We start from the raw sequence: 27,754 nt of genomic DNA, 5'->3' as shown, positions 1-27,754 counted from the left end.
GCAGCTAGAAATTGTTGATAAACCTCTACAGATTAGTCTCGGTATAATAAAGCTAAAAGCAAATTTTATAGGAACTATTCATAGCTTCTAAAAATTCGAAATAATTCTACCTGTGAATTGTGCTAATTACGTGTGTACCAACGAGAGTGAAGCGTCCGAAACTCCGGCAGTCAACAACACGAATCGTAACTGGTGGACAATAGACTTCTTGGTCAGGTAAATCGATGTCTATACTCTTTATCGGCATACTGAAGTTGGGGTTTTTCGAGTAATTAGTGATCACTGATGATTGGACTGTGTAACCACCGCACTCGATATCAACTCTGCAATAGCCATAAATATACGAGTATGTACCAGATCAAAACAAAGTAATATTGGCACGTTGGAGTTTAATGTTCTTAAATGTTTAATGTTGTTAAATGTTATTTGAAATATGTTAGCTGAACTGTGCAGAATGGTTAACCGACATAATGGGCAGGAAATCCGTCAATATTTAAAACGGTTTGTTACAAAATGGATTATTTCAATAGCTTTTACTTAAAAACACTTAAACATCGAGCTTTTCTCATGTGTACAGGTTTTTCAAAGGGCTATCACTTGATAAGCTTCTATGTTATAAACTGTCTAAGTTAGATCATTTTTGAGGAGATAACAATGAAATAATATTGTCTGATTGATGTAATGTTTGGTTACCTAGGTCGGTCGACTTTCAAAAAGTTGACCCTCCGCAGATCTCGTAGACCCCAAAATAGCAGTTCAATCTTATATTTCGAAAGTGTAGGTCGTATACTTCGAGGAATCGGTAACACCGGACCTCTTTCCTGGCGCCACACCGGTTCGACGCTTTCTACGCGACCGGTCAAATCTCCTGGTTTATTGATATCCACGCAGAAAATGAACAAGTAAAGTTTTACTCTAATTTATTATAACCATGTCATTATTATAAATTAATTATATGCTAACCTACAGTCGGGAACGTTTGCCTTTTATTATACGTAATATGTTTTGTTAAGCCATAATTTCTTCAACATCTCTAGGTAAAAATTCTTGAAAGTCCAAGATATCCAAATTAATGATATTAGCTCGAATTTATATGTAGAAAAACGTAGAAAAAGTAAACCTTCCGTTTTCGCCTATTGATTACAACGTCTCAAATAAGTTTATCTTGAGGAACGTATTGGTACATGGAAATGTTTTTAAGGTAATCGAGTTAAAACAGTGTACTCATGTTTAGGCATGAAGGAAGCTGGAATGTGGAGACAAAGCCTATTTTATTTATTAGTGAAGTCTTTGCCTATTTGGAATTTTTCCTCTAATTTAGGAAAGTGGCTTATTAATATAAAATAATATAGATAAATTACATTATAACAAAACGCATGCCTTAAGGAAGAAACAGATTTCGTTGTTGCGATGAAAACGTCTAGTGGTATGATCTATTCATTAACTCCTTATGCTTTAGCATCGCAATGTATATGTATGCTATACTGACAAGCTCCAGTAAACGTTTTTTCGGTCTATATGAATGCTGAAACTGAGACCAGAAGTATTTCGACACCATTCCTTCAGATGTCTCACCAGATCGTAGGATTGTTGATTAAGATTGTAGCAGCATGTAGCAGGGTCATGGCTTATTAGATCAAACTTAAATTGTTTTCAGCTGTGTTTGAAGTCGATGGTGACAAACACGCTTTGTGAACAACGGAAACGCAAAACAGCGCGCACTAGCGTGTGCGAAATGGTTCGTAGAGGCGTCCTGTGTATTTTTGGGGCATCGTTAGGAACATGAATAATTCATGATAGTACGTTACGGAAGAATATTACGGCGCCGTTAAAGTTTGAATTTGATAACTGAATGCCTCCTTGTGGCTCAGCGAAAGGATGAGTTTGCAGTTGAACTGTATTTGTGCATAGTCCTAATTGAAGCTAAAAGACCCGAAGACGGTGACAAGGGTTATTGCTAAAGGCTTAATGTTAGCAATAATCGACAATTGGGCATACATATACTTTATAAGTATCATCATTTAGAACGTTTATTCTCTAAACTCCCCAGTCGAGCTCCATGTTCTTAATTCGAAGCCTTTCGCAAGCTAAGGATCAACTATGTTAAGATAAGGGTAGGTTCAGTCTGCAAGAGCTTCATCACCATCTAGCTACCAACAATAGCCGCACCTGTCATTTGTTTGAGTTAAGGCAACCAAGCCGTGCGAGATAACTTCGTAAGTCGCTAATTGATAAAAATAACTTTTAGTAGATTGAATATTGAGATGCTATGAAGCTGGGATCTATAAGAGCATCGTTCAATTTTAAAACGGCTAACGCCAATGGATGAGATTACAAAATGTTTTTGTATTAGAACATTCTATTTGCAACTAAAGTTCTGCACACCGGTTTTTTAACAATGTAAAGTTAGTCATTTCAGAAGTTGCATGACTACGAGGATATGAGCTTCAAAAGATTCCATGAATAGGAGCCTTTATAGTTCACAATAGCTATTTCTCACCACCGGAACCTCTTATTCGAATTGAAATGTAACCTACAATTCTTCTTTGTCGATTATGACGTGGAGTATTATGAATTATAATTATGCAGCTACACCCATAACAGTATAAACATCTTAAGGCTGTCCTAATTTCTGCAACCTACCTGTAATTAAGTTGCATTCAATGAGCTCAAACACTGCCAGTAGTTGGCCAGCGTTCTCATTCAGAGAGCGGTAAAGGTCGTGCCATTCAAGTTGGGGAGTCTTGTAGGTGGATTCTTCACGCTCCGACGTGTTGACCGAAGTGCCGAGTTTGACATGGGGCTTTACTTGGGCTCTCCCGAGAAATTCACATTTACCCTAGGCAAGTATTCGGAACCAAAGAAAAACGTGATATTTTGTAAACTCAGTGTCTTGCAGCTCTGAAAATACACAATCACCACTTGTTATGAAAGAATAATCCATAGTCTTTAGGCTCTCCTAGAACCGACGATATTGAATTATAAAGTACTCCGTAACGAACGTAGATTGTACGAATTTTCTCTATTACTAAAAACGTTCTGGCCTAATAATCTTGCATTAGGATTTAATTAAAATAGCTTGTAAGCGACGTGTTCAAGTCTAACTCAGCTGATTTTGTTCTCACAAGTCTCCAAAGCGGCAGCTTCCGTGTAAACGGACTGGAATAGGTTACAGCTTTTAATCTTTTTAATATTCAGACCCTAAAGTTAATCCGAGTTTCAGAAAATTCAATTTGGACTACTCATACTTTTGTGACGTTGATTATGTCACCAGTCCGAATAGCGAATTCAAGGACTCCTGCGGAGCTTGTGACTCACGACGGGTATCAAATCCAGTTTTGCTCCATCCGCTGTTTTTCATGGTAAGCGTTCTGAGAATTAGTATCAGTTGCATACAGGATAGCGTAAGCTACAATGACTTGACTATCTAAGAGCGACACGTTACGTCGTTACTTTCTAGGAATAAGGAAGACTAGTCAAAACGAAAGCCTTCCGTTCGTCGGCTACACTATTCCCGGTAGGGAACAGAATCAACTATTAGCAACCCAGGGTCCAGTTATCTACGTAATGCAGCAAGCGGGAGTATGAGAATGTGCACAATATCCTTTCAGATGTCGAGGTAAGTCAGGTAGATTCGTAAGGTTAGGCACCTACTTTAATTAGATAGCGTCCAAGAACTACCCTTTGCCAATGCCGAGACAAATGCCTAGAATCTACAATGTCTGCAAAACTGCAACCAAAATGCTGGCTTGTTTTTTATACTTTCATATTTTTGTAAACGTTGCACCACATGTCGTAATTGTGTGCACACCGTGACAATGTGTGATATGTTGTTTCTCTGAAAGAAAATTTGATCAGCTCTATTGGCATAAGGGGGTTCGATTAAGCTAGCCTTGGATAAGGGTGCGCAAGTTATTACTGTTCTTTCTCACTTTTTCCCATAAAATGCTATTCAGAACTCGGCTGCACATTACGCAGCAGAACCTCACCGGGGACCTATGGCACACCAATAATAACTTCTGGCCTGCCTAACCTAACAAAAAATTATTATAAACTATCGTCCTCCCTAGGCACAACTACTATGAAAAAAATTAAATTTTAACTTTGTTGAACGACTATTTATTCATGGTCCATATAACCCCACCTAGTCAGGCTAAATTAAAAACAAGTATTTTTTAGCTGATATTACTCTAGAAGAAGCCATTTGAACCAAATAATATATGTAATAATATAAAAATACTATCGAATATGTTGATATAATTTTTTCTATTCCGCAGCACCGATAGGCTCAAGTAAATTTTAGCCTATATAATCTTATTTTCCGTAAAACTGCCTTTATCTGTCCAAATTAGGTCGATCCGTAGAGTGCTCGGATCAGGCTGATTCTCATTGAGTTGCTAAAGTGGGAAGGGCTGCAGCTGACCGGAGCCGACTTAGGGAATATAATCTAGTATAGCATATCAAGTTTATTATGTCTCTATTTCAAATATTCGAATAATACCTGATATAAAGGTGAATAAATAATATTGATCAATGAGATTTTTTGTTACAATTTTGGGGCAAAATTTTTGGCTACCAATCGATAGACCTCGATGAACTGAATAAAAGGGCAGTACATGCCCCTTGGTTTAAAGCGGATAGTTTAGCGTAAAAATTCGCTTCACTCGTGTGGTAACGGGGCGAAACTTTGTTACGAGGCAGGTTTCGAATAATTTCTTGAGGGAAGTTTTAATGCGTGGAAATCGGAAAGTTGAAGCGGCTCATGTGACGAACAAATTGGTAACACAATTATTGCTAAGCTATTGCTTAACAGTAACCCTCAAATTATCGATAGCCTTCTGTGCAAAGTACTACCTTCTTGGCGCCTGTTCTTGTTTTTGTCTTTTTTTAATGCATCTTCTTATACATAACTAAAATAGATATTCCAGCGTGATATCGTAACTGGTTCGTTTTCATGAGACTCAGATGAATATTTTCCATATAGATGTCCATGTAAGAGAGCACTGACTGAAAGCTCTCGATGAGCTGTTCAGTGATATAAATTATGTTCCTATAACCAAATCTCGATTTTCAGGTTGAAAATACTGTTTAAAACTTGGCATGTTACAGAATAGGCTGTTTATAGCACTAAACAATAAACCGGCGAGGTAAGCAAAAAATGATTAATCATTGGTAGAACAGAGTAATACGATTAGTATAACCGGACATTTATAAAAAGGTCACTAAATTGAGTGATAAGTTACGTTAGGCCTTCGTGATAGCCTAGTGGGTAACGTATTAGCATACGTTGTGGTCTAGACTCTAATCCAGGCATAGAGAGACTTTGTTTCTTGCTGAGAGCGCGCCGTTTGATGGAAACATAGAGTTTATGTTAGGCAAATTGCAACGCTTTGCATGATGCACGCTTTAGATGAAGTAACTGAAAAGGATCATAGGGAGCAGGCTCATTGCAACAAGACAGACATTGTTAGGTAGCTAGGCTGAATGTAATATCAATGAATCAAATCTGTTAAATCAGCATAAAGCCTGCAGATCTATATACTACTAGACCTATAAGCGTGTTTGCCTATATTATTCAAATCGACTCTTATAAGTAACTTATAAGTAAAGTAAGGAATTTGTGAAAAGTTCATATTGTACTAGTGTTCAAGTTCTATATTCATATCCAAGTTCTACAAAGTTGTCTTAGAACAAAGATACTAACCACATTATCTTGGTCAAAGACATTGACCACAACTAGGGGTGGATCGTCAATTAATCTTCGGATATCTCCGCAAAGTTCGATTTTTTGCAGCTGAATCATTTCATCCCAAGTAGGACTAAGTGTCTGCTCAATTACCTGAGTACATGCGCTATGCCCACAGAAATGAACCTGAAAGATGCAATTAGTCTGGTTAGGTCCATATTATTGCATATATATAAATGGAAAGAGCGCGTCATATATACCAATGCTAACCGTAAAACTGTTTAATTTTGATAGTAATGTTCATCTGTCCAGTAAGCATTTTTCCAGACCATTAAAAAAATTAAAGACATCAGTTCTTTCTTCTAATCTATTCTTAAGTATGTCGTAATAGAAGAACGTAATGGAAACTAGGGGATCACTGCTGTTTTGCTAAACATACGTATTACGGCTTTTGTGAACCAGCAAAGATCTATCAAGTAAGGCAAGGACTGATATAAGTGAACGTGTCATCCTACATAACGGGTTGTTTTTATGTGTGTTTCATTAGCACTAACATAGCTTGTCCTATGGGCTATTATCTGTTTTTATGATCATTCTCAAAACAACCATCCACCACGACTGAGAGTAATCAACAAAGCATAATAATATATTAAGGCCAGGAAGTTTTCAAACTGGATTACCCGAAGATATCAGGTACGTCCGGAGGGACGAAACCAGATGTATCTTCCACACATTTTTCTGCCTTATGAAGTTTTCCTATAACGATTTTTGTCTTCCGCAAAACGACTAACGGATATGTATCATATAGCCATTGTTAGGGTAAAATTTGATGATAGTTCATTATTTATGATGATTTATTTTTAGATCTGCACGAATAAATCTTTGGTTTCTATCTCGAAAATCACTCTAGTTTTTTCGTGAACGTTCAGCCCTTTCACCACCAATACTTTCTCAATATATATATATATATATTTATATATATATATATATTAATCGAATATCGCCCGTCGGGTCCCTACCTCGCTCGACCAGGTTGCTAATAAAATACATCACAGATTTTATTAATGAAACATGCTCGCCCAGTTGTATCATTGCGTCCTCTAGATGAACTTGAACCAATCAGGTGACGCTTCTTACCAAAATTCCGTTTAGCAGAACAGATTGTGTACAAGCACATCGAATTAGGTCTCCGGCGTATTACTCTACTCTGTCTTTTGCAGTACCTGTTTAATAGCTAAAACATTCTAAGGATATCTAAGGATAATATTTTCGTTGCATTTCCTTGATTGGCTTTTTTATTTCTTGGTATTACAGGTTAGCGGCAAGCGCTTTGTTTATTCTAATTTATTCGAAGTAACCTTCGCTTGGTCAAAGTTCAGCCGTAAAGACCACAAAACTGCTTTCCAGGCAACGTGCCATAACAGTCGATAGAATAGTAACATAATTTGCGTAATAGGCTGTAGGTTTGTAGGCTAATCATTGGCGCGTGAAAGATTGGACCTATTTACTGTGTTTCCTGGTGATCTGATTCTGATCTTCCTCTGATTACGAAACTTGGAAGAAAATGTTCTGTTGCATTTAGCGCTGTATGTACTGAGGGAATTGTCGTAGACATATGCTTAAATAAATAATTAAACACTTGTTTACGTGAAATCATGAGGTATCACGTTTGTCAAGATTACTTTCCAAACACGAATCATTTTGTACCTCGTTCTAATTGGTTTCTATGTTCCGCATCGCCGTTAGGCATCCCATCGGGCGGTTAGCTCCCAGCAAGAAACAGACTGTCTCTCTATGTCCTGATTCGAATCTAGGTCATAGCGTGCCTCGAAGATGAGCAGGCAAATAGGTTACCTACCAAACAATCATAGGCACTTGTCCTAATTGCTTTAAAATAGTCTATCTTTCCAATTATGCGAAACCAGTATGTATAAGGATACACCGATAACTAAAAAATCACGTAGCTATCAACGTCGTGAACTTCGTATAGTTTAACTTGCTGTTTGCTTCACCTTATTCGAACAGTCAACATGAAATCCTTTGAGCTACTGAAAAAATATAGTCAAAACATTGGATGAGCAAGTTTAGAGAAATAGCACACGGCGTGCAACTACAGGGATTTCGTGTAGATAATGCTAATAACTTCAACGAAGTTTCGGAGAATCATTTATTCAGCATTATATGTAATAAAATGTTGGGTATTTACGGCTCACTACCGCTCGTCAAAACTGCAAAAGGATGGTGCAGGGATAGATACGAAAGGCTGTAAATGACATTTTAGAGATTTCTTAAAGATTCATCTCTAAGGATTTAGGGCGGCAAATGATTTTAAATAACAACACAAGCCAGACTTGGCGTGAAACTTCTCATTGTACTTCATGGTCTAGTTCTTGAAGATTTCAAGTATCTGACAAAAATCCTAGATATTCAGTAAATTTTCGGCCTAATGTTCACGTGGCTAGGCTTTGTTATTTAGACGGTAAATGCCATTTTCCCGGTAATGCATTTTTAACAGAAGTCAGCAGCAGGCGGTCTCACTTAGTTTACCACGGATATGTCTAATTAATAATAATGTATGTAGCTCGGAACTAATAGCATCACAAGGTCAAAAGCGTAACGCTACGAAAAGCCGCTGATCGACCTCAATCGATAAAGCCAGATGAGGTAATGCGGCGTGTGCTGTTATATTTCAGCAACGTTTCATCATCATAATTTATTCGTATTCTCACCAAACGCTCGCTATAGCTCCTTTCATGATCTAGTAATAACAAAATATTGGCAAACGACATTTCGGATAGAGTTATTCGAAAATGAATTTTATCCATCCGCCAAATAGACGTCCTAAAAATATGTTCATTTTTCGCGCTATTGTAAGAGTTTTTGTAGATTTTGTGAAGATTAGTAATAGTCGGTTCAAGAAAAGCTGGCATCGGAACTTTAGCATTCTGCTAGTGCAAATTAAATAGTAGAAAACATAGCTACGTGTAATCTTTCGGATAATATTTTTAACACAAATAAATTGGCGGTAACAGTCGGTTCTTGCAGCACGGCTTGTCTTTATTGAAGACTAGTGATGGATTAGAAACAGGTTTTGATCTTCGCTTTCGGTAATCACTTTCCTAAAAAAAAAAAAAAAATTAAGAAAAATAAGCTTATTTAAAAATAGTAGTTTCTCGTATATTACAGTTATTAGATCACTAACCCAGTGGCAGATACTCGAGAGGGAACGTATATGTTCCGTGTGGATAACCTGCAACACAAGTTTTAATTGAGATGGACCTCAGAGCCACGACGAGTCTTAGTCAGATTTAGTGCTTCCGTGCATTATAAGAGCGCGCTTCTGTACCTACACAGACCAATGAAACGGTTTGGGCCAGCTGAAAAGATTCGCTTGTACGGTAAAAGTAACAGCATCGGCTTTTTTTTTTAGCATATATATCCGTCCACTTATAGATCCAGGACAATTGATCCGAACGTCCTAAAAAACGGTACCCATAGAGTTTTCCACATGTATTATGGAGGGCAGCTCAGACAGGTTTGATTCAGATTGTTGCTCTCGCACTACACGTAGTCAGAAAACGTCCTTCGAGGATCCTAATAACACGAAGAAGGTACAATGCCTTGCATCGAATACGCTTCATTTGCATCACACAACAAAGTGGCATCACTATTTTTGACTTTGCTGAGCTTCCGTTTGCCTACAAGGGACGCCGGCCTACAATAGTTCAAGGGACTGCAAAGCGTTTTTTGCCCCGTTAGCGAAAGCGAACGAAGCGAAGATGAAGAGAACGAGCTTTCTTTATAACCGGAAGGTAGTAGAGTATTTAGACACATTCTCAGAATGCCGGTTACTAAATGATAGCATATAAATTGCAAAATAAGCCAACAGTTCGTATGGCTTATATTCTGGTTGGATATACTAATATAATAGAGTAAATTGTTTCATTGTTACGTACAGTGAGCTTTATAAGGCACTTAGTAATTGGCCACCTGTCATTTTAGCTGAACTAGCATAAATGTTTTTCTATTATGTCATATTAGTTTATCACTAAAGCACCTCAACCTTGAGTGGAAATCAATGTTATACGCGTCCTAACTGGTGCAATTGACGCGGTTGAGATAAAGAAAGTTCAACGGTTCATTGAAATCTCTATACGTAAAATTCAGAGCGGTTAGGTCAAATTAGGATCAAACGAAATTTACAGTCCGGACTGTTTTTTGAAGGACCAACACAAAAATATTTTGCTGTCGCGGCCGATCAGAAAGTGGCATTAGTGAATTTTCACAGTACTTTTGTGACTAATTATTTTTCAGAGCTCTTCGTCTACTACAACTGTATTAAGTAACTACAACTAAAAAGTGTTTAACTGCCTGACTTTCAGGAAATTTGCCAGGAAATATTAACTATATCCAACCGCATATCTTGTTATCCATGCAAACCCATGGTCTAGTCGATGATGCGATATTAAGTAGGCAAGTAGTATCGGTGAGAAAAAAACAGCAGATTCATTTGTCCGACGCGACACATGGATTGACTTGGGGGGTAACACCTCTGTCTTGTATATCTTGATAAAGAAGTGGAAGTTGTACCGCTAGCGGTCATTAGAAGTAAATCACTGCGTTTATAGGAGCCTTATTCGAATCGAATTTTATCTCCACGTATTTCTAATTGCTGCTTTACCCCGGATACAAGTTTCTACTTGTATCTACTCCGCGTAAGTAATTACTTCTTAATTCAAAACAGGTACATTTAAAAATGGAACCTGCTGGACACCCGGTATTCTAAATACATCTAACTGCCCCTTATGTACCAGTTTCATGTATCTGTTTGTTGTAATGACTGGTAGGCAAAAAATAAAAAGCCTACGCTAACGTATCTAGAGCAGTTTACATTGCACAACAAAGCCTAGTCGATCTTAGTCATCTGCAAAATGGCAATCCGGATTGTAGTTTATTCCCTCGGAACATTTGTTGATGGCAATAGTTGTTTTTATTCACGGAAAATTTATGTAATTGTTTCTAGAACACTATGACACGCAAACCACAATACAATTGGGGTGTATAGTATGTATGAACAAAATTATATGTACCAGATGCCTACAAAAAAAAAACAGTATGGCTTCTGGCATCGATAAGTTGAGAATAAGTATGAGATTAAGTACGCTACCCCTATCATTGGTACCCTCCTTGACTTGTTTTGTGGGTGTCGTCGCGGTATGGTGTGCTGACGGCTAGTTTCAACGTGAAAACATGGGTGCACTACTGAACGCAATGGATCCTTTCAGGAGCAATACAAACATTTCGGTCAGCTAGAATTCCATTATCCATAACATGTTTATGACAAGGTCACCATACTGTAGAAGGACTTATATTTCGATTATTTTGAATTGACTGCCTGAACTAAGCTTTGCTTATCACATAACTTCTCTATCATAGCAAATCTTTATAAAAGCGTTAATCTTGTAACCATAATCCAAGATGTTTAACGTATCGAAAATTCTGCCTTTTGAATGTACATAGTTAGATTCTAAAAACTATGGCAGTTAACGATTACGTAGATAGCCTAAACGGGAAGCCGTGATGATACTAATGAAATACGTACGATATATTGTTACCTGTGCAAACGGATCGGAGAGTCCGGATGAGTCTGATGCAATTAATGATCTTGCCTGGTACATGTGGGCTCGAAGGGTAAACTTGCCCTTTTCGGTGTAATGCAATCGCTCCGCAGGAACGGCTCTTTTACTGAAACCCTATTAATTGAAGGGTCAAATACAGTGATTGTCGATTGATGCATACAGACAAACATAAGCAAACATAACGAAATAAACAAAAAAAAAACAAAATACAAATGGCGACAGTATGAGGGTAAGTGACTGCAGCAGCACTGCAAAGCTAATCCAGCTAGAGTGGCCTTTGAAGGCAACCTATAGCCGTTCATATGGAAACTAGAAATGGGTTCATTTACTTATTACTCTGAAGTAATTTACAATGGTAAAGTCGTTCCTTTCTGGAAGCATTTGTTTCTTTGAAATAAAAGTTGTCGGCATTGGATTTCGTGCCGCAGTCAGTCAGTCAATGAGTCTGTCGGTAAAGTTTCTCTGCTAACGTCAACGTGGTTACCGCACCTTTTCGAATACATGAAAGTCGCCTATTTTTATTGAAAATTTTTACTTCCTCTCCCGATATTTTAGGTCGAAAAGCCGCATAGTTACTATCCCCACGACAATTCCCGCAATCTCACGAGTTCTACATTTCTGATCGGTATTCAAGTGTCTCACAAAATAACAAGACCTGAAGAGATATCGGATGCTTATTCGATAGCTAATCATAGTAATTCGATAATTCCCTACAAGATGTATGAGAGTAACTTCAGTCTACCTGTATGTTAGGTACGCTGACGTGTGAGTATCACAACGAATACAATGGAAATTACCTCAGGTACCCCGTCCAAAGAATGCTCTCGCTCATGCCATAATCCGAGCCAAATGTAAACTTCCAAGTCGGCCTCAATGCTCCATACCGAACTCAACGTTTGCTTTTTGTTTCCACCGCCCGGCTGTAAGGTCGAAGTTAGCTAACTTGTGTTATTCTTTGTGTATGCGAGATGTTTCAAAACGATTAACTGTAGAAAGGTAATAGGGCTCAATGATATGACACTTTTCCATTAGGATTATTGCGTTATTATTTATCAATAATGTACCTAGCAGATATCAGTCTGGGTAACATTCGCTCTAAGATAAATACTGCCTGAATTAAAAAAGCGTTGATACGCAGGTGAGTGCGCGTATCTTCTTTTCATCGCTCTTGATCTTTCTCATGTAGTATGAAACTGCTTTAAACTATTTATGGTCAGAGTGTTGGGAATCTTTACACGAAACTAAAGCTCCGTTTTTTAGGTGGTACCGGCCAAACATTATAAGCCCGACAGAAATACCGAAGCATGTGAATGGGGGGTAATAGGGTTACATCTTTTCGACGTATTCGAGTATCTTGGCTAAAAAAGATCGTCTTTTGAGCAATTTTTGTGAAACATCATGACAGAGTTTAGAATTTGTTTTTTTTTTCTCCAAATTTATGAAAGATTGCGTCAAAGCAAAATTTTACGTTATAATTCTCCGCCCCCAATAATTTCGTCCGCAACCCGAAAGACCAAGCACGATGAATTCAAATTCTTAACTATCTCACCTATCAGCACCAGTTATATCTATCTTAAATCAAGTGGGCGCAGCAGGCAGAGAATATTAAAGGAAAGAGTAGATAAACCTTCTGAATCGAGGCAGATTATTGAACGCAGTTGCCCAAAGTGATATCTGTCAATTTGTGTTTTGTACAAATTTCAACTTTTAGTGGCAAACTAGATGTTGGCACTCGATGGTCCCACTCGATGGTATAATGTACCAATGAGACCATCGAGCTTGATATAGGGGTCGTACGTTGCTTACGAATTTGGATCAAACATTGACCTCAAGTTATCTATTGGTAGCCATTCTTTACCACATAAGTGAACAGCGAAGTTATTTTAAGTGCACATTTATTGATGGTGCTTTTTCTAATAGATGCGATCACAACACTGCAAATTGAACGCAAAATATAGGGCTTTAAAAATTGCCATTTGTTCGGTCGTTTTTTCCAATGTTCAAGAAAATAACGATTTTAGATTTTATTATGTACATAAGTATTTGTTAGAATAATTCAAACTTTCATATTGAGAAAGATCATAAGCCTAATTTAAACTTAATTTTATTAATATTGACAAGTTGTGCCCAGAATAACCCCGAAAAGCGAGATAGTCCGCCCGAGGTAAAATTAGTTACAATTTAAAATATCGACACTCAACTTAAACTAGTTTAATTACACTTATACACCCTGAGCTTCTTAAAGACAGACGTGGAAAAAAAATAGTTTTCGATTATTGCTGATATTGGTAATTTGTAAAAATAAACAATTTTTGAATTGAGTTTGTATATAAATGTTATCAGACGCTATTATTAACAGTATATGAACAGTTCTTTGTTTAGCTTTAAAGGTAGATGCGGTGTTTGGCTAATGAAAGCAATTAATATTGTATAAATTTCGACCTGGCGTACTCTACGATCAATTTTCAGAAAAAACGGTTCCTAGCTGTCGGGTGTCAAAGTGTACCGTTGCCTCAATATCCAGCTGAGCTAATCTCTTAGGTTCATAAGCTTCACCGAGTGTAAATATTTAACGGTTCTTCCACCGTTCAGAAAGTCCTCATGTATCCTTATTTTCCGTAATATTTTCCTTACTATATCACATATACAATGGACTTCGTCACGTATAGAATAGTACTAGAGAGAAACGTTCACGTGCTCGCTTATTTGAGGGATTACTTTTCTAAATACCAATAGAGGCATGTTGTTTATTATATGCCGATGTGTATTCATTAGGGATCGCGATGAATTCCGGTACATCATTCACAAAAGTAACAAGAGCTTGTGTGTCATCGCAGTAATGTAGTTTCTCTTTCGTCCGTATATTTCTATCTTTAATTGTATTATATTATTTTCGAAGTTTTTAGTCGAACAAAGATATACAAAGTGGCCCACCAATTTCGCAAAAACTTTGACGGGTTATTTGTCATCCGCTACCGTTTGTATTAGATTGAAACTAGTTCTTTCAAGAACAAAAGGGGCAAGTTCACTATGAGCAAAAACAGTACGTCCTCTTCGCACTTTGACCGAAGACCAGCTACTATTCGGTCTCTTCGCAGCGAACGAACCCTCCATTGAGGGTTTGATCTTCTTAGGTTACCTTCAGTCGGCAGTCTAGGGTATCACAAATAAATATACCCCTGCAAAGTAATTAGAAGCATGTTCTTGCATAGCACGACGAGAAGTCCATGGCAGAGAAAAAGACAGTAGGATATGAGAATTAGTTGACACCGTCCAAAGATGCATCCCTGACGATCGCCCTTTTTCGTCAAGTTGTAAGCGGAGAAACCTGACGCGAGTAGAACAACCATGCCACGGCTTCTCGACAGGGACCTTAGGTACAAGTCGTGTGTCCTAAACGTAAAAGAGAAGCTCCCTAAGGCTCATAAGACTAGGTGATACAATTTCTATCATTAACTGTTTAGTCCCTTTAGGAATACAAGAGCACTACTTGATTTTTTTCTAATAATCAAATTTTTATCATCGATGCAAGAGGCAACCGCGGAAATGATTGCTAATTCGTTTACTGTTCAAAGAATACAAGGGATATAGTTTTTGATTAATGTGAGAGATTAATCTGAGAGTGATGTTTGGTAAAGGTCATATCATACAACAATATTTTTTCCCTAAAGGCGAACGCATTAAGAAGACACATTTATGTTTTACGAGCTGTCGCGCGACCGTGTATAATGAAGTGTCTAAAGGAAGGCCACAGGTCTCCAAGCAAGATGGTACGCACGCTCGTACTAACTGAATAGCGCCGGGATGACTGCTCAAAAACATGACCGTGTTTTAAGCACATGTGTACAGTTCAGATCTGAATTCGCTGGATTATTATATCTATATATATATATATATATATGGTGTTGTTGAGGAAACCAAGTCGTGCTTTTTTAAGGAGGCGTTCGCGTATGTGTAAAAGGAACATTCCGAACAAACCTATAATAAATTTAAGTTCCAAATTAAAGTTATAGTTACAATGAATGGTAGCCATATTGAATAAATTTGACCGCCACATGCAGACCACTTCGTTAAAATACCCGTTTTTGTTTAGATACAGTCTTAGAAACAACACGTAGGCAAAGCCCAAATTCAGGTGAGCCACCGCGTATATATCCAGTCGACGATCTCGATTGACGAAAACGTGCTGTTAACTAGATAAGACGCTAATTATTGGTTCATTTGTCTATAAACGTACGGTATTCTTTATCAACAGTGTATAGTATGGCCCCAAATCAATGTACGCCACATAACTTTTGCCAACGCAACATACGCACCTGTTTGGTCACAAAACGGCCCGAATCAGGTGTAAAAGTATAACGCTGCTAGGTACAAAATATTGTCAAAGGTCCAGCATTAGCTTGATATTAAACAATCGGAACGCCGTTTAATCAGTTAGTTCGTTTGTGTTAGTCCTACATCGCTCTGGCCTTAATCTCTGTGAAGTCTACTTAAAACAAAGACTTCAGTATTTCATCTAACACTGACAGTAGAAGCAAAACATCATTAAAAGCCAGCACTGATCTTCAGGAATCGAATATTTTATTCCGGCTCCTTTACTATTAATTACTGCTATCTTGTTAAGGAAATGTTGTATATATACAAATAAAAGGTTGGCAATCGTGATAGATTCAGTGGCCTACTACGCCGTGGCCTTATTATAGTATCAGACATCGACAAACCGATATTCTAATCTCACCTTTAGCAGTATTGTTTGTCTACGATGACAAAGTGGCCCACGTTGTTCATCGATAGGGGAGTAGATAATCTGGCGAGCAGGGATTCGATGGTAGGCGACTCGGCGTCCAGCGGCGAGCATCCAAAGGAAAACGTCTGGTAGCGAATGCTGGGCATCCTCGCAGATGTCCCGCAGCTTTCTAGAGAACTGCTGTGTCGTATGAAGTTTCTCTTTGAACGAGTGCCGATTGAGAAGAGGCCGCATAGCACGGGCCATTGTGCCCATATGATCGATCTCGCGCTGACAGTGTCGCTCCCTTTGCCGGTCCAGTTTGCTTCGCTGCTTCGGTTTAAAGATGAAGGACAAAAACGGGGCAAGATATCGCACCTCTGATTGAAGATATACACATCTCGGTTTCATGCGGATTGCTACTTACCATGCCCGTCCTTTCAAGATACGCACGCGACTCATATGCTTGCTGTATCATGAAGTATATACGTAGAGCTTTTCAGCTGGGAGCAATGCAATGATCATTCCGAAGCTCATTTTTTTTAGTATTTTTAAAATGTACAACTTTTGCGCGTAAACCGTAAAACACGTTTTCAGCTACGCAATAACCAGGTCAATGCCCCTGGTCTATTGATTACTCAATTTTCACACATTTCACACAACGTACCTAACTGTATTTTGCGTTGCCCGGCTAAATTCGCAAGTATTGTTTTGCTAAGTTAGATATATCAGTTAAAACCGCTGCGTTGAAGATCTAATCTTCTAAAAGCCAAATCTTTTTAAGGCCGATACCCTTTACAAAGGCCAATTTCCCGAGACGATTTTGTATGAAGTGTACGATGGAAGTGATCCTGTATTAAAAACGTAATAAAATGTGATATGAATAGCATGATAAAAGTTGTGCAGCGAAGCAGTCAATAAAACTTTGTTCCAATGACACACGATAACCGTAGAACAACACATTTTCAATTTCCCAACGGAAGCCGAACACAGTTACTATCATGTTCCGTGACTTACCTTGGTGCTACTTCTGACAGGATTTTCTTGCTTGTAGTGCTGCAGGTAGGCAACGCAGTCAGCCGACAGCTGCTCCAGGACGCCACGCAGTCTCCGATCGGCGTCGCCTCGTTCTAGTCGTACCATTTCTAACACATCGCTCATCCCAAAATCCAGTCGCTCGAGAATCCTGAGGTTATACATTTTAAATGAATTTCGAAATATGCAAAATGACAATCATGGACATTAATACTATAAGTGTCGATACCATGTCCTCTGATTATCACGAACTTTATTTGAATATGACAAAACTGCCGATGTCTTGGGCAACAGTCAGTTTCTATGAAAATTACCGACGGGAAATTACCCTGGTCGCATGGCACGAACGCATTCAAATTAGGCTTTTAACTTCTTGACGTTTATATCAGCCCTGGACTAAAGATAATTAGTTTTTCTAAAGTTCATTATAGAACCCTAGTTACCGTTGATGACTATCTGCGAATAGCGGACATAGTATCGAGCTAGACGGGATGTAGAACAGCAATCGAATCGTCGTGCATGAAATTGCGCGTGCGTGAAATGAAAACATGAAATTAACAGGGGATCAGACAAGTTAAGGATACGCAAGCTATCGATAGATGGCGTTAGCGAAAACGAGTATACTAGGACCATGTATAGGACTCAAGTATAGTGTGATAGTATAGTATGTGCACAAGGTTGAGAGTAGGACTTGCTCTACAAAGGAACGCCACTTAAAACTGTAATACCGATATTTCAAAGAAAACCGATAGGTTACATGAGCGATCAATAATACTTAGTTATTTAATATATTATGCTTATGGTAGAATTTTTTAAAGTTGAGCTTCTCGCTAAAGTTCATTTGAAATAAGTAGATTTGAAAAATGGCCGATTATGCTATATACATCATTACTAGTTTGTTACTACTTAGGCATATGGATAAAAATACCATATATTTTCAATGCATTACTTTCCTAACTAGCAATAGACATTTTCAGTATAGGCGTCATCGAAGAGTTCGGTCGATCATTTACGTAAATATGGTATAGGCATGTTTTCATCAATATGATGTATGAAACATATATTCTATATATGTCACCTACTGAAACTCATCTATGATGGTATACAAAACCTGATCTTATCGACTAGATGACAACAGCAGCCATGATTTTCAGCGTAGTCGTAGAGCCAAAGGAAAATAGCTAGCTAATAAAGAGTGGACTCAGCTATTTTTACTAAAATTTAACCCTAACTAATTTCCTAAACGGGTTTTGTAACAACATCCTACGACGAGCATTCAAAGCGTTCTGCAAAGCCCAGATTCAAACTTACTACTGTTTTACGGCAATATACAAAATTACGTGTGTTTTCAAAGATGGACTTAACAATGCTTGCCGACTCATTACCAAAATGACTTGTATTTTTTTTATATCTTACAATAAATCCTTCTTCAGGGGGGGGGGGGGGGTAAGTTGGGATCATATCGTCGTAGGCTATACCTACTGACCAGTATGCAAACTAGGAGCTTCATCATCATAGAATACCGGTCACCCTAATTTGCTTTTCATAATCAGAATTTAAATACATTTGTACATCTATTTTAGAGCGATAACCTAAACACATTGTAGCGTGTTAAAAAACCTTTAGGTTAATTTATCTGCAGCCCATAAAGGTCGATGTGTCTATGATGTAGCCTATCGACATGTAAACTTTTTTCTATTCTTTTTCTAGCGTGCAGTGGTTAAAGCCAGCAGTGACGTCTCTCGTTAAGTCAATCATCTGCAATCGCCGCGTCGACGTGTGCAAACACAGTCAAAATAAGTTCGACTTAGCCTATTCTTTCGACCGTGCTAGCCACACATGATTTTTGGCTATTTCGTGCTTATATGCCTCGTTGTCATGGTTACCATCCTTCAACAAGAGTTTCGTTGGTGTCCGCCATATTGACCTGCAACATGCACTCATTGACCCTTGTTGTTTATGTCCCGCCCTCATCTTGCTTCTTCTTCTTCTTCTGTTACTGGCTTCAACCATCTATACCTAGTTTGGCTTCGTATTCTAGTCATTGTCTTACCCGCTCGCTAGTCACCAACGGCACAGGCAGAAGCCACCATTGCAAATACCACACTTAACCAAAGCTAATTACAGTGTGACGGGAGCCATCTGCTTTTCCATAGTCCCTCCTGGAGTCACCTGTTATCTATGAGATACACGTCTAGAGGAAAGTCCAGCGTCTTCTTCCAAAACCTTGCTTTGTTCCCTTTTGCCTCTCGAACACAAAATACCGCCCTGAGTGAAGGGCCCAACCCAATTACGTATTTGCAGCCATTGTCTATCGAATTAGTCGAGAAAATCAGTTGCTACGCCGACAGGACGCGGGGCAACTGATCTTCTACTGATAAGGCCTTTTGGGTAGATCACCGGCAGAATCTGTCTTCTCCAAACGTTCTTTTCGAATTTAGCTTCATTTTGTTCTGTATACTGTAGCTCAACACGACTAGGCGGGACTATGCTATTGTATAATACACATCGAAGGCAAAAACAAGCAACAGACTATTCTCACAGTGAACCCTAGATATCGCATGTATAGCCCAACCATGCAATTTAAAGCAAATCTTGCCTTCCTTGTATTATAGTAACAAAAATATATCTGGGTCTTCCTTTTACAACAATGTTGAAAGGTTCAGCTTCTATCGGTATCGACGATGAGTCAATTTATATAACACGGTGTATTATCTTCACACAATTCTTGTGCTAGTCAATCGACAGAGACGCGTGGGCTGTGTGGTAAGGCCGCAGCCTTAAACATAGCTAGCAGTTACCAGTCCTCTAATCACAAGGCAAGCACGATTAAGACTCACGCAACGGTATCGGATCCAAAGCTTCCACAAACGTATTCAGAATAATTCATAGGCAGATTAGATAGATAGATAGATAGAAACATTCCACCTCACACTATCTTATTAAATGTACATACAATAAATAGCTATATCGTACTTTGAACGACTCACCTGTACAACATATTTGAGAGATAGAGTCTTCGTCTGTGATCGGGCCAATTACTGCGAACCCAAATAACGGGCTTAACATGTCCAAATGGCAGGTTAAGGTGCTCACTAGGCTCTGGACCCAGAACAGGTTTCATTGCCGGAGTCGTCGAACACCATTCTGGTTCAATCGACTCTTTTGAGCCTGCCGCACTGGATCCACATTCGCCGTCTAGCGTATTGCCCGCGTTGCCTATGCTTAGTTCGAACTGAACCGGTTTGTCCTGAAAAATGAACTATCCTAAGTCTAACATAGGAAATAGATCTAGCAAATCATATGCATTAAACCACTATTCGTAAACATTGAAAAATTGTTTTGAAAAACTCACACCTATTCATCTAATAATTAGTACTCTAGGTAGCTTGAACTAGCGGCAAACCTGGCCCTATTCTATACTATTAGACCGTAGCGTGTGTGTACCTGAAATCGTTTATCAATCATGTGTGCTTCCATAACAACTGCCGAAAGGAAGAAGTCTGCGCTAACAGCCTGACTGCTATCATCTGCAACTGGAGGAGCTGCTTCGACGTGAACCGAGGGAGGCAGCTGCATTACGGCCATATCTGGTAAGACCTGCGTTCGTACAGATACAAGCAGGCGACCCCTACAAAAATGGTAAGTAAACCATGACGGGACAAAAATCATTGACGAGGAATAACTAACTTATGGCAAAAAATGCTGTCCGTGATGAGCGAACTAAGTAGGTTGCGTAAGAAAAGATCAAGGTTTTACTGGTCGCGAATAGATAGTTTATGCCTGCATCAACACTAGTTGCGTCGTCTTCATCTAAGTGTCCCAAAAACTATACAATTAAACAACAGTATACGATCGTGAAAGCTGGAAACATTTTCTGAGACTCATCGCAGCCCAGCTATCTGAGTAAGCTTCAGATAATACCTTCAGTTAAAAACCTTTCTCTCTGATACTCATGTATTCCGATAGTTACGTATTTATCTAAATGGTTAAAGTTCAATTTTTAAGACAGAAATTCCATGTTTATTCGGAAGAGTTGGTTGCAAACCAATCAGCGAAAATCTATAGGAGTTAAAACAGACAGTGACCCTTCGATCGTGTTTTTGATGAGCTCATCATCTTGTATTGTTCGATAAAATGACAAAAAAACATAACAATAAATCTATTAGAAATCAAGGACAGATTGAGAAATCATAGAAAAGAATGCTATAACGTATTCAAGCGTCAAAGATCATTAAAACGCCTGAGACAAATCACCTTTAACATTAATTTAACTACAGACTGATTTAAGACATGGATTATTTTTGAACATGTCTAAATGACGGAGAAGTTGTACCAGCCAAGATTCGCTAAGCTACGACAAGTACCTTCAATATTATACACGTTGGAATACTAAGATTTGCAATTAATGGCCCATAGTATATTAGACTCTTATTTATTCTAATTTTTAGTATCCCACTGATTAAGTTGGATTAGCGATACAGCCAGCCAGCCAGCCAGCCAGCCGTACGACCCATTATGTGCAATAGATATGCAGATGTGCACAGGTGCGTTGTTTACCTGTACATGACACCTTCCGCCAATCCGTCGTTCAACGGAGCGTGAGCACTCTCTCGCTGGAATACCGAATCGCTACTACGTGCTGATCCGTAGAGGTAAATGAAGCATGGTCCAAATGTCGGTAGAAAACCCTTATCGCCATCGTTTGATATCTGTTCACAACATAAAGCATACTTAAGAGCTGGACGTATTTGCGCGTCATGATTAAGCGAGCCACGAATACCACCAGCGTTCGGCGCAAAACTTTTGCGTAGAGAATTGTGGCTGAAACGAGTTGAACCTCCGTTCGATAGAATTTACTAAACATGAGGGACAGCGTGCAATAATGTAAAATGTGTTAATGTATATGTAGACTCGCGCCTATTCACTTAATTAATGTGATTCATTACTGCCACGACTTATCCAGCATGAACAGTAGCTTCTTGCATTGTTATTACCCCCTTTTGAAGTTATTTCCCTAAGCAATAATATAGCCAGGTTCGATTCGTTTTGCGCATGACTAAACAAGCTCCCACCTGATTTTAGACCTATATCTCGTTATCAGGCTATTGTAATTCTCGTTGTTTCATTCGGTCAATCTATTAGCAGCGTTTCGCGTATGATACTTACTCTGCTTTACGTGTTCCATTCACCCATTAGAATATTCCAATGCTCCTGCAAATTATTATTATTATTGTTCTCTATTACACCCAGCCTAAATTCATTGTTTAATTGCACCCTAACAGGTGTCCGTTTTGCTTCGTTAGATCCTGTTGCAGTTACTCCATTATGCTATGGAAATGACCTATTCTGGGTAATAGATCGAGCGATTGAAAATCCTGCTGATGCTATATAATAATAATAATCCATGCTATGTTGAAACTAATCTGTTGATATGATGCACGATGCAACATTGATGTTAACAATATGAAGCCGTACAAATTGTACGCCACTTATGCATCTAAAATTAATCCACTCGGTGACAGTTCGAAAATTCACCCAACCTAAACACCGTAGTCATCCTCAACCTCTTGTTGGAACGTTGTTGCAAACTAGATGCCATCTATGTTTCTGGTTTTACACCGTTAGGATTTCCATTAGACGGCTGGCCTCCTACACGAAACCAAACGTTTCCATGCTCGGGTCCAAACTTGTACCACAACGTACCCCGATACCCTGCCGCATTTGTGCTGTTTTTCTATTTCAATTAACCATATGTTTCAGAAAAAAAAATGCTTTATCCTAGTAAAAAATGTGAATCATTATGGATCGAAACGGTTCAAATTGCTGCACACATACGATAGGCTTTATTTTACGAGCAACTCTTCCAAAGATGAAATGTTACTGACTAATAAAAAAAAGTCAGCCCACCACTAAAGAGACGATTTCGATCCCATAGACAGACATGGAGCTTTAGAAGTATGCAAATGAACTTTGGACAAAAAAGAACAAGCTAACCATCTATTTAATCATCCCAATGGAAGTTGTATATTTCGGGTGTGGCACACTTGTTCCACCGTTCTTTTGGTTCTCTAAGCATTTTTCCAATTGCCCCGGGCTCTTAATTAATAATTTTTTTTTTAATTGAAGGAAGAAGAGAAGGTCGCAGAGGGCTAAATCTGGTGCATTCGGGGGCTGGAGCGAGTTTCTTTGCAAAAACTGTTGTAGGAATTATGAAGCGCGAACCGGTGCATCGTAGTGATTTGTTACACCGCAATTACGGTCTCTGACATTTGACAGGTTCGGACAATCTTCTGAAAACCTTTTCAGATGCCTTTCGATGATTGTGGGGTCATGGTGAACGATTTTTCGACGATCGAACGAAACCGTGAGAAGCACCTTCATTTTGTTGTCTAAATTGTGCTACTTTCTTCGGTCGGCGCTCGTTTTCAAACCTGCAGTCGTACACCCACGTATGATCATCCATAGTAAGGTGCTCAGGCGAAATTAGCAGTATCAAAGGGTTTTCCGGATGCCACTTTTCATGGATATTCGTCTGGTGGACATTCGGCTATTTCAGCACAAATTTTATCTTAATAGTTAGTCAGTTTGTCTGACAATAGCCGATTGAGAGCTATATGTTTTCTGCTAGCTTTCTTATGGTGAGTCGGCGGTTGGTAGGCGCAAATTGTTTCACGTTTAGCACTTTTTTTTGTCCGTGATCCCTGTCACAGGCCTTTCAAGATAGGGAGTACCGCTTTTAATTGACCCTGTCCACTCTCGAAACGCCTGAACTACCTGTTTACTTGAGCTTCGCTCAGTGTCTGATTTTTTCAACATCACCAAGGTGTCTGTGCAGTTAATTTTATCTGTTACATAACACCTAATACACACGCAGTACTTTATCTAGAAAAAATCGCAGAACGCCCAACACATAGACTTAACCTCATAGAAAATCCTCTAGATCGCATTGGATTGTTATGGAATTTTATCCGTATGTAGAAGAAGTTTTCGCCGGAACAAACATAGATTTTTTTGGAGCGAAATGAATGTTTAAACCTCGGCAAAAAATTTTGAGTAAGGTCATATACACTAATAACAGATACATGTGTACAAGGCCAATGTAGTAGCAATAATAATAACACTCGTAACATTTTAAGTTAGTAGCAGAACTGGGATAAAATTCTGCACAGCTGTATAATAGTTAGTAGCGGGCCGGCGAGGCCAACAAGCAATCAGCAATAGGTATAGATTAGCCTGAAAGATTATGTGTATTAGGCAGGCGTAATCGGCCATCGATTACGCCAAGCAGAGGAAAATGATTCATCTTTATCAAAATTATTAAGTTTCGGGTCGTCAAGCAAGCCTATCGGCACAGAATTATTCCCGAACCGAATGTCCGTAGCATTAGTAAATGATACAGATCAATTCCCTATTTTTCTAATTTATATAAATTTTCCATTAGACAAAGTGACACTGCACTCGACCAAAGAGTTAAAAAAAAAAAAAAAAAAAGAACTTATCGTTTCAGTTGAACGAAATTCACCAGCATAGTTAATACTTCCTAAGTTCTAGTTACAAATGGCGACAAATGTCATCTGATGACTAAGAAAACGCCGACCAACATCTCCGATTCATCGTTTAGTTAGTATTAGAATCATAGAATTTATGGCTGAGAGCTCGTCATTAAATCACTAGTTGCACTTTTAGCTATAACAAAAATTACAATAGTAATTATACTGTTATAACAAGGGTAGCACACCGTTGCACGTATTCCCATAGAGCGTACGGGCAGTCGTATACTAAAAAAGTACCGAAATGCCATAGTATCAAGGAGAACAGGAACGCTGAGGGGTGTTGTCAAGTGTCTACATAGTTTATGATTTGTTTTGCAGCTGTTCGAGCTCAACTTAAATAGTATCAAACGCTTCAGCAAACAGAACACGCTTGCCGTTTCAGCAGAGTTGGGAGGCTATTGATTTCCTTATGTGAAACAGTATTTAAGAAGCATATGTGGTGAGGCTTCACGATACAAATGGTAACTGTTCAACACAGGAAGCGTAGCCTGTATCCGAAAAATTTGAAGTAATTCATCTCATTTAGGCGATTTTTATTGAAGAAAATCGTACCGCTCGTTTCATATGATATAGTTATCTTCTCGCAAATATAATTAGCGTATACAGGTGTATTGCATTAATTATATGTTTGATGATGCCCAATGATCCATTTGGCTTGCTCATTGTAGTACAAAGGTTGAAGTTTAGTCATCTACTTCAGGTTCCACTATAAGCTAAATCGTTGTAATGGGTCTTAGTTTAAAATACTACAACAGTAATCGATGAACGTCACGTATCTGTTCCAGAACAGGCTAAGGTTTATCGAATGGTGCTCTCGTTTTTGATTTAAACGAACGTTTTAAGTTGTTCAGTTTATAGTAAAAGTAGCATTATCTATCGATAATCCATGATGCTTAGACAGCTCTCCATAAAAGAAGGAAGGCCCACAATGGGAACAGTTTGACATCTCCGTTTGAAAATTATGCCTATAGCGTAGTCCATATCTTGGCCTACCTAGCCTGTAATTGTAATTTATTAAAGTTTAAAAAGTAATAAATTATGAAAAAATAATAAAAATGGGATATATTTTGAGTGTTTGATTTATACTGATCTCATTCATCTTATTAAAATAAAGCAAAGGGGACAATGGTAGTATGAATATCCAAAAACCCAAATCTCCATGTTGTCAACTACTTGACATTTCAACATTTAACATGTTTCCAACATGAAAATGTAAACAATATTTTTAAAAAATGAAACAATGTTTATTACGTATAAGCACTAATTTACTTATTTTCAAAAAAGTGCAATGATGACCAATGCCAAAATAACAATGAGTTAAAGCTCGGTAAAATAAAATCCACAACTTCTACGAATTTAGCCATAGCTTCGAACTTCGTTTTTATGGTATATATAATTTTCGAAAAGCCACTGTAACAGATGAAAATAATAATCAAAACATAAAATTTCGATTTTTTATAAAATTATATAAAAAATGTTCACTTTCTTCACACCTGTTATCTGACTTTTACATATAGGCGATATACAGGTGACTTTTGCATACAATTGTAACCGAATCGATTTTTAAAGCATTAAACGAATTTAGAATTCAGACAAAATTTTACCTTGGAAATGTCGATAAAATGGGTAGCGATGACGGCGTCTTTGACAGGTCCGTTGTCGCGCAGCTGAAGTTTAATTCGTTGGCAAAGAGGCGGAAACATCTCAGTGAACACAACCTGCTCATTCCAAGCAGGCGAACAGCAGCTTTTCTTCACTGATGTCTTGCCCTACGCGATACGTAAATCAGGTAACGAATAATATCTTGATCAGTTGCTTCACAATGGACGTCATATGTATATACACACATAAAAAAAATAGGTGATCTGTAAGGTTCAATCTGTTCCTCATACTTACGGTAAGGCCAGCAAAAGAAACTTGTACGTAGGTGTTGATGAGTTGTTGCTGGTTGTCCTGAACAAGAACTTTTTTCACAGAAGCCACGAAGTTACCTCCACTCGCACGAGGTAGCCCATCAGCTTCGTGCACTGAGACGATGTAACGTGCATGCTGTCTTTCTAAGGGCATTCCCTCTGGTAGCAAGAGATTTCTGCAGAAGGAACGAATCGCGCAACAAATAATGTTAATATAATAATGAGTAAAGACCACATGCTGACTATGTCATGTATACATTATAGGATTATGTTGTACCAGTCTAAAGTACTGAGCAAATGAATTCCTTTATATATATATATATATATATATATATAAACTGATATTACTCCGTTATTCCCCGAACTGAGGTGTGAATGATGAGTAAATCGCTACATACATAGTCATTAAATATGCAATACGCGGATTTCATGATATCTTTTGGGGAGTAGACGGTTACTACGAGCCATATGCGTTTTATGCAGATCATATCATCGAACTACTTGTAATACGGTACCGTTGTCCCTGTATAATATCTCTCTTATAATATCGGTATATAAGTAGTTGTTAAAAAAGAATCGTCTAGCGTGGGGCTAACACAAATATGTCCTAAGTATAGTCGTCTCTGGTTTTAGGAACTTGTTACTTAGCAAAAACCTAACGATATATTATACTGTATAGTCGTATTGTAGGTTGTAAATGTTACCCTCTGGCTAGGTGCTCGAGAATGTTGTGGAAGATCAAGCTGCGAAAAGCGTACGGATGTTTGCAAAATAGTTTTAGGCGCAATCACGAGTATTCATGCCCAACAGAGGATTTTCTTGCGTTGCTAACGCCTTGGCTCGACCAGCTCTGGGACAAGTTTGTAGAGAGTTTGCAGTATACAAAGATAGATACAAATCTCCGATCGAATTGAGCAGCTTTCCTAGTTGCTACTTTCTTAGTTGGATACTGTATAGCCCTGATCTTTCAGCCTTCGTCGTTTAACCAAAGCCGATTCTTTTCAGCTTTCAATTGGGAATTTAATTAAAAAGAGTAATTTAATTGGAAAATAATTGTACGAGTCGACTTCTGGTGTTTACAGGAGCGCAAATATCGTGAAGGCTACTTTTTTGGACAACATTTTGTTTCCTAATTCAAATTTTTAGCGAGTGAAATCCTTTCTTTCTTCTTTAGTTCGTGATTATGTTTACAATAATGT

The 27,754-nt window shown here is 38.4% G+C and overlaps 1 protein-coding gene and 1 long non-coding RNA gene across 17 annotated transcripts in view; one reads left to right on the top strand and one right to left on the bottom strand.

The window, feature by feature from the left end:
* The window catches only part of mfr (ferlin family C2 domain-containing myoferlin misfire), a 90,105-nt gene that overhangs the window by 15,022 nt on the left and 47,329 nt on the right, over positions 1–27,754 (bottom strand). For 6 of the 12 annotated variants that reach the window (XM_086978768.1, XM_022790513.2, XM_022790511.2 and 3 more), the window contains 14 exons: positions 26,539–26,731; positions 26,247–26,411; positions 21,647–21,798; positions 20,534–20,717; positions 20,077–20,336; positions 17,530–17,568; positions 17,069–17,237; positions 16,064–16,384; positions 12,123–12,245; positions 11,302–11,439; positions 5,705–5,872; positions 2,644–2,839; positions 694–868; positions 111–323 (listed from right to left, as the gene is read on the bottom strand). In XM_086978768.1, coding sequence (XP_086834894.1) covers positions 111–323; positions 694–868; positions 2,644–2,839; positions 5,705–5,872; positions 11,302–11,439; positions 12,123–12,245; positions 16,064–16,384; positions 17,069–17,237; positions 17,530–17,568; positions 20,077–20,336; positions 20,534–20,717; positions 21,647–21,798; positions 26,247–26,411; positions 26,539–26,731 — 2,496 coding nt within the window. The remainder of the gene's footprint in view (positions 1–110; positions 324–693; positions 869–2,643; positions 2,840–5,704; positions 5,873–11,301; positions 11,440–12,122; positions 12,246–16,063; positions 16,385–17,068; positions 17,238–17,529; positions 17,569–20,076; positions 20,337–20,533; positions 20,718–21,646; positions 21,799–26,246; positions 26,412–26,538; positions 26,732–27,754) is intronic. The other 6 variants (XM_086978769.1, XM_022790512.2, XM_022790518.2 and 3 more) reach the window with 6 other exon arrangements.
* On the top strand, positions 90–26,756 carry LOC111244009 (uncharacterized). 5 transcript variants are annotated; one of them, XR_015320052.1, is made up of 10 exons: positions 90–216; positions 698–902; positions 1,658–1,738; positions 2,751–3,362; positions 3,461–3,619; positions 17,106–17,242; positions 20,582–20,728; positions 21,538–21,741; positions 26,294–26,431; positions 26,619–26,756. It is a non-coding gene; the product is annotated as an uncharacterized LOC111244009 (long non-coding RNA). The 5 variants fall into 5 exon arrangements; XR_015320056.1 differs by having other exon boundaries at positions 4,353–17,242; positions 18,797–20,728; XR_015320054.1 differs by lacking the exons at positions 26,294–26,431; positions 26,619–26,756 and adding an exon at positions 24,961–25,734 and having other exon boundaries at positions 18,797–20,728.

Source organism: Varroa destructor, unplaced genomic scaffold (genome assembly GCF_002443255.2).
Source record: "Varroa destructor unplaced genomic scaffold, Vdes_3.0 BEIS01000002.1, whole genome shotgun sequence".
NCBI lineage: Eukaryota > Metazoa > Arthropoda > Arachnida > Mesostigmata > Varroidae > Varroa > Varroa destructor.
The sequence above is the reverse complement of the archived record's forward strand: the minus strand, read 5'-3'. Positions and strand labels throughout refer to the sequence as shown.